The sequence below is a fragment of the Nerophis lumbriciformis genome, linkage group LG11 (genome assembly GCF_033978685.3).
Source record: "Nerophis lumbriciformis linkage group LG11, RoL_Nlum_v2.1, whole genome shotgun sequence".
Classification (NCBI taxonomy): domain Eukaryota; kingdom Metazoa; phylum Chordata; class Actinopteri; order Syngnathiformes; family Syngnathidae; genus Nerophis; species Nerophis lumbriciformis.
This window is the reverse complement of record NC_084558.2, coordinates 16,808,385-16,815,827: the sequence shown is the minus strand read 5'-3', so window position 1 is coordinate 16,815,827 and position 7,443 is coordinate 16,808,385. Positions and strand designations below refer to the sequence as shown.

Genomic DNA, 7,443 nt, shown 5'->3' with positions numbered 1-7,443 from the left:
AAATATTTCACTCTATGTGTAATGAATCTATAGGATTTATGGGTTTTACTCTCTATAACAAGTGGCAAAAATATTAATCTTTTTTTCCTAATATAGCAGTATTCTATTTTTTTTATGTACTGTTGTTTTGGTTTTTTTAATTGTTCATATCACAACATTGTTGATATAGTCATACTGTATTTATTAGGGGTGTAGTAACGATTGATCAATATATATCGATAGATAAGATTTATCCCGTCTCCGCTTGGGATGGTGTCCTGCTGGCCCCACTATGGACTGGACTCTTACTATTATGTTGGATCCACTATGGACTGGATTCTCACAATATTATGTCAGACCCACTCGACATCCATTGCATTCGGTCTCCCCTAGAGGGGGGGGGGGGGTTACCCACATATGCGGTCCTCTCCAAGGTTTCTCATAGTCATTCACATCGACGTCCCACTGGGGTGAGTTTTTCCTTGCCCTTATGTGAGCTTTGTACCGAGGATGTCGTTGTGGCTTGTGGAGCCCTTTGAGACACTTGTGATTTAGGGCTATATAAATAAACATTGATTGATTGATTGATTGATTGATATTCCTAAATTTCAAATATATTGATCTGTACTCAGCAAGTTGGCCTTCTGGAAGATAGGTATCGAACCAACATTGATTTCAAAAGCAATACATCGATTTTATTGGCATAGGAGAAAAGAAAGCATTGGATTTAAGAACGAAAGATTTTATAAAGTTTGTGGTGTCATCAAAACAAAAATGGCAGATACGGTGGTCGAGCAAGGTCATGCAAACGCAACAAGATAATATTAATTACAACAGAAAAACCGTCAGCTACAGCATCATTGCAAAAGCAAATACAACAAATAAAAATGACACAACACAAGAATATAAAACCACAACTTAACTTTAATCCACAAAGGATGCGACGGACAACACAAAAGAGACAGCGGAGCAAGTTCACCGACGCACCAGCTTGAGACAGAAGGTTAAAAACAGTGTTATGAACACTCACAGTACATTAGTATTATTGAAAAAGTTATTTATGAAAGAAAAAGTGGTCACACTTCACTTACTTTTCCAATTTTGTTTATTACACGCACTGCAATTTGGTCCGTCTGTCCTTGAAACCTGTCTGCAGTTACATCCGTTATGTTAGTATGAGGTTGTGTGTTTATTAAAACGAGAAAACTGCTAATTTAAACATAAATATTTGGTTGTACTTAATTTCTCGGGTAACCTTACTGCTAATTCAACCTGAAGATATGTTGGTTGCACTTCATTTTTGATAGTAATGTTTTATTAGTTTTATGTTGAAAAACAACAGCAAAAGTAGCAGGTACATTTACTGTTAAAATGTGTTGGCTACTGTACTTTTATTAAATATGTTTTAAATATGGAAAATGAGAACAGAAACGGTTCCTCTTGTTAATTCCACCTAAAGTGTTGGCTGCACTTTATTCAAATACGATTTGAATGCATTGGCCATTTAGTCATTTGTTTCCATAATTCATTTATACCTTCAATTCCCTTATGAGAATTAACAGGAATATAGGAAACTTCACCTGCAGTGTCCAATACCCAGTATTTATTTCACAGTCACACTGGTTGATTTGTTTTCTGCTAAAAAGTTACTAAATCGATTTCAACTCACTAAATCTTTTAAGATCTTATCGATCTTAAAATTAATAATATCGTCCCTGAATCGTATCGACAACCACACATTCTGAATTGAATCGAATCGTTGTTAAAACCAAACTTAAACCACTAGTATTTATATATTGTCTGTGAATAGAGTCTTGGACACAGGAGGGGTAAAACGCCAAATAATTTGAAATGGAAGCCAAAGCCAAAACATATGGAGAACTAAGAAAATATTGCTTAGGTTTACTGTGGCGTCCCCCAGGGATCTATTCTAGGCCCCATCCTGTTTGCTCTTTATCTCCTCCCTCTTGGAGAGATTTTTAAGAGGCATGGCATGTCTTATCACTTTTATGCAGGCGATTGCCAAATTTATATGCCGATTTCAAAAGACCATGGCCCCCTGACACCCCTTCTCAACTGGTGCCGTCAAGGCTTGGTTAGCCCAGAATTTTTTAATAATGAATGAGGGAAAAACGGAAATTTTAGTTTTTGGTGCGGCCCTCACTGATTTGGGACCATTGCAAAATGATGTGCGTCCCAAAGTCACCAGCCTTGGCGTCACTATAGACAGCGATTTTAAACTTGACAAACAAGTCAATGGCGTTTTAAAATTGTGTTTTTTATCATCTGCGTCTTTTAGCAAAAGTAAAACCGTTTTTATATTTTAACCTTTTTGAACAAGTCTTGCATGCTTTTATTTCAAGTCGCCTGGACTACTGCAATGCACTTTATGCTGGCATTAGCCAAAAAGCTCTCTCCCGGTTGCAATAAGTCCAGAACGCGGCAGCACAACTTTTAACAGGGGCCAGGAAACGCAAGCATATAACCCCAATTCTTGAGACTTTGCACTGGCTCCCTGTTCAATTTAGGATTGATTTGAAAAATGTTGCTGTTTGGTTTTAAAGCTGAGATAGGCTCCAGCGTCCCCCGCGACCCCGAAGGGGATAAGCGGTAGAAAATGGATGGATGAATGGGTTTTAAAGCTTTGCATGGACTGGCACCTCATAATATCTCGGATCTCGTCCAAATTTACACTCCTGCGCGGAGTCTGAGGTCCGAGAGCCAGCTCCAACTTGTGATGCCCAAGACGAGACTTAAAACCAGGGGAGACAGGCCTAAGCTCTAGAACAGTGGTCCCCAACCTTTTTGTAACTGCGGACCGGTCAACGCTTGAAAATTTGTCCCACGGACCGGGGGCGGGAGGGTATGGTATTTTACTTTTTTTTGTCATAAAAAAATACAATCATGCGTGCTTACGGACTATATCCCTGCAGACTGTATTGATCTATATTGATATATAATGTAGGAACCAGAAATATTAATAACAGAAAAAAACAACCCTTTTGTGCGAATGAGTGTGAATGAGTGTAAATGGGGAGGAAGGTTTTTTGGGTTGGAGCACTAATTGTAAGTGTATCTTGTGTTTTTTCTGTTGATTTAATTGAAAAAAATAAAAAAAATAAAAAATGAAAAATAAAAAATAAAAAATAAAAATGTTATTTCTTGTGCGGCCCGGTACCAATCGATCCACGAACCGGTACCGGGCCACGGCCCGGTGGTTTGGGACCACTGCTCTAGAACACTCTGCCCCTCAATGTTCGAACTGCTCCCACAGTGGAGTGTTTTAAGTCTTGTCTTAAGACCCACTTTTATTCTCTGGCTTTTAACACTACGTGAGTTGTGTGGTCCTCTGTGTTTTTTAATTTAAATGTCTATTTATTGTTTTGATTGGTTTTACCCTTTATTTATTTTTATATTGTTTTTGTATTCATTTATTTTGCTTTTATTCAGTCATTGGTGGAGCCAGGCATAATATTTGAATCTTGTTTTTAATATTTTTTTGCAGCACTTTGGAAACATTTTTGTTGTTTAAATGTGCCATATAAATAAAGTGGATTGGATTGATTGGATTTTGACTTTGACATTAATATTTAAATATGTGTCAAATTGAGGTAGATTAAATGACGGGCGGACGGCGGTTTACGTTACCCAGTTTACATCCAAACACGTCACAAAGTGCCCAGATGTTCATCGACGTATGTTTGTTGTAGGAACCCAAAGAAGTGTTTCAAATGTTTCCATCACGTGGTTAAAAATAGCAACTAAACTTTTTGAAAGGGTGCCACAAAACGTTGAATAATCATCAATATACAACACGGAACGTAAAGGAGGTCCGTGCAGTCCGAAACAGAAGTGGTATTTTTTTAATCTTATTCCTGTTCAACCAATCGCGTTAGGCCTTGGAACCACGACGCTAATAGGCCTCTTTTGATTGGTCGTTCCGACACACGTGTCGATTACATGCTCTACGTATGTTTACTTCGTTGGTTTAAAGACGAGTTTTACATTGTGGTATAATTGCATTTTATAGTAATTTCTGTCATGGACATACCATAGTCATCAAACTACAACGGTCAAAAATGAGTGTTGTTGACAACAATACATCAGCAATTTCATACAACAAATGTATCTAGCATACTAGTGAGTGCATTTTGCTGCTGGTCGACCTACCTACTACCATACTGTAAGATACATTAATGCATTAATGTAATATTATCCCATGTGTATTATTGTGGTTGTTGTTAATCTAGAAGTGGACTGAAATGTGTTTTTATTGTTTTGGGTATTTCACTTAACTGCATACAAAGCTTGTACAGCACACATGCACACACTACACAGCTGCTCAAGTGATGATGACAGGCATCTCTCTTGAAATAGCATGCTGGAAATAGGCTATGTTGTTTGTTGATACCTACACTGAGCACCCAGGCCCAGGACCTCCCTGTGTCGATCATGTGTGACATAAAACCACACAGAAGATGGTTGAACTCTGTCGGGATGAAAGGCTAAATCAAATGCTTTCCAGACTTTAGGAGGTAATTGCAGGGATGGAGAGTAGAATTGTAGAGTAGTCCAGGGTGGAGTTGCGCATAAAAATAACTTTTTGCATTTAGAAGCAGTAAATGTCTGTCATAGTCTGTTCAATTTTGCTTTTTTCAGGCGCATTGAGTTGTTCATTTCTAAAAGAAAATAGCAAGGATCAACATGGCTACAAATGAGGAGGTGCAAGATATTCTCGGCAAGTTGTGGACCAAACTGCAAGGGCTGCCGGAAGCCAATTCACTGGATCTGGGGGCCTTCTTAGTGATTATCCTTTTTATTGGTAAGTCCACCTTAAGACCTCAATTTCACAATGCATACGGAAAGTATTCACCGCACTTTACTTTTTTTTCACATTTTGTTATGTTACAGCCTTATTTCAAAACTGAATACATTAATTTTCGTCCCCAGAATTCTATAAACAATACCCCATAATGCCAATGTAAAAAAGGGTTTTATTTTTTAAAATTTTTTGCAAGTTTATTAGACATTTAAAACAACCCCACCTGTACATAAGTATTCACAGCCTTTGCTGAATACTTTGTTAATGCACATTTGGCAGAAACTACAGCCTCAAGTTTTTCTGAATACGATGCCACAAGCTTGGCACACCTATCTTTGAGCAGTTTTGCAGTTTTTCCCTCTTTTCCCAGCACCTCTCAAGCTCCAACAGGTTGGATGGGAAGCGTTGGCTTTCATCCAGAATGTCTCTCTGTACATTGCTGCATTCATCTTTCCCTCTATCCTCACTCGTCCTACAGTGTTTATCGCCGAAAAACCTTCCTAGTGGCCTTGTGGTTAGAGTGTCCGACCTGAGTAGGTCGTGAGTACAAACCCCGGCCGAGTCATGCCAAAGACTATAAAAATGGGACCCATTACCTCCCTGCTTGGCACTCAGCATCAAGGGTTGGAATTGGGGGTTTAATCGCCAAAAATGATTCCCGGGCGTGGTCACCGCTGCTGCTCACTGCTGGGTGATGGGTCAAATGCAGAGGATAATCTCACCACACCTAGTGTGTGTGTGTGTGACAATCATTGGTTCTTTAACTTTTAACTTTAGAGCATGATGCTGCCTCCAACATGGTATTGGCTTGGTGATGAGCGGTGCCTGGTTTCTTTAAAGCATGATGTCTGGTATTTACGCCAAAGACTTCAATCTTTGTCTCATCAGACCAGATAATTTAGTTTCTCATGGTCTGAGAGTCTTTGAGGTGCATTTTGTCAAACTTTTTACTAAGAAATATCTTTCGTCTGGCCACTCTACCATACTGGCCTGATTGGTGGATTGCTGCAAGGATGGTTGTCCTTCTTGAAGGTTCTCTTCTCTCCACAGAGGAATGCTGTAGATCTGACAGAGTAACCATCGCGTTCTTGGTCACCTCCCTGACTAGACTAAGATGAATGCAGCAATGTACGGAGAAATTCTGGATGAAAACAAACACTTCTCATCCAATCCGATGGAGCTCCAGAAGTGCAAAGGCTGTGAATATGTACATGTGATTTTTGTAGTTTTTTTTATTTGTAATACATTTGCAAAATAAATCATTTTCACATTGTCATAATGGGGTATTGTCTGTAGAATTTTGAGAACAAAAATCAGTTTATTCCAAAATGGAATAAACTGTAACTTAACAACATGTGGAAAAAGTGAAGTGCTGTGAATACTTGTACTTTATATTTCTTCTGCATGCCTTTAAATGTGCCCTTTCTCTACTTTTTAGTTACAGTCCTCGCCATGGTCGCCCTTACCTGTGCCCAATTCTGCAGCTGTGCACAGTCAAAATACCAGGCCTCCAGAGTGCAACCATTATGAGTGTCTGAAGATCAAATGGCACATCAGCGTTAAGAAAATGTTGCTCTACTACCAACATGAACACATATTGGAAGCCCTCCTTTTCAGAGTTCTGGTGGGATTACCAACAGATATTTGTCATGGGAAGGATGAACATTTCAACAATTCCAGCTTTTTGGATCAAAATTGCAATCATGGACTCCATATGACACAAAGAAACATTGTTGGACTCAACTAAATGGTAAAACGTAAAGAAGTACTTGAAGCATTCCAGACTTCTTACTCAGGTTATTCATTAGGCTAGAGCGTAATATTAAAAAACATGCATGCCAACTGTTTATATTCTGTTCACATTTCCAAGTAGTTTGTGTTGAACACTGGGGCGCTATCTGCTGATCAATTTAGAGTTGGCCGGTCACTATGAATGCCGCATACTGTAAAATCAAAGGATTTGGGGGGCCATTTAGATATTTTTTTATTTTTTAATCAAGGTAAAAGCAACCCGGTTTGCTAAAAACGTATGTTTATTGAAAACAGCCAGCATGTCTGTTGTGTGTTATAACTGACACAGTATCAATATTTTTTATAATTGTTAACATACATTTTTCCTGTTATATTCCTTTACTTTTTATGTCGTTTAGTCGTCTGTTTACTGTCCCACATTAAACCAAATATGTTGAGAGTTGTACAAAACAATCCCTTTATAATTTTCATTCTTTGGATTCTATGTAATAATATGGTCTGTCTAATAAATTGTGATACATTTAAATTTTCCAGATGGTTTTAAAAACATCAGAAAAAGTGATATAGTAAACTACTCATAAGTATTATAATTATTAATCACAGTAATTTACTGCATTTCTTTTTTATATTTATCACACTTATAGGTTTACTCGTTCGCTCCAATGATGCACCAGTACCTGCATTGTTTAATGCGAGAAATTTAAATTTATGACTGTATTTTGTTGTATCATTCATGTCACTATTTACTGTAATGCTGTATGAGAATCCCAGAGTTTTTGTTTGTCACACTAAATCAAAAGAATCACAACAGTAGACTATTTTGCATGCTCAACTTTGCAGCATTATACAATGCTGCAAATATGTGCAAAGCTATTGAGTGGAAGCAAAAA

The 7,443-nt window shown here is 38.0% G+C and overlaps 1 protein-coding gene and 1 long non-coding RNA gene across 2 annotated transcripts in view; one reads left to right on the top strand and one right to left on the bottom strand.

Moving 5' to 3' along the window:
* Positions 1 to 3,755, bottom strand: part of LOC133610685 (cerebellar degeneration-related protein 2-like) — a 34,902-nt gene extending 31,147 nt beyond the window's left edge. Inside the window, exon 1 of the mRNA XM_061967197.2 lies at positions 3,628 to 3,755. Within this exon, the coding sequence (XP_061823181.1) occupies positions 3,628 to 3,670 (43 nt within the window). The 5' untranslated portion in view covers positions 3,671 to 3,755. The remainder of the gene's footprint in view (positions 1 to 3,627) is intronic.
* An 896-nt stretch (positions 3,756 to 4,651) lies between these two features.
* On the top strand, positions 4,652 to 7,079 carry LOC133610686 (uncharacterized). The gene is made up of 2 exons (XR_009815914.2): positions 4,652 to 4,801; positions 6,240 to 7,079. It is a non-coding gene; the product is annotated as an uncharacterized lncRNA (long non-coding RNA).
* The last annotated feature ends 364 nt before the right edge of the window (positions 7,080 to 7,443 follow it).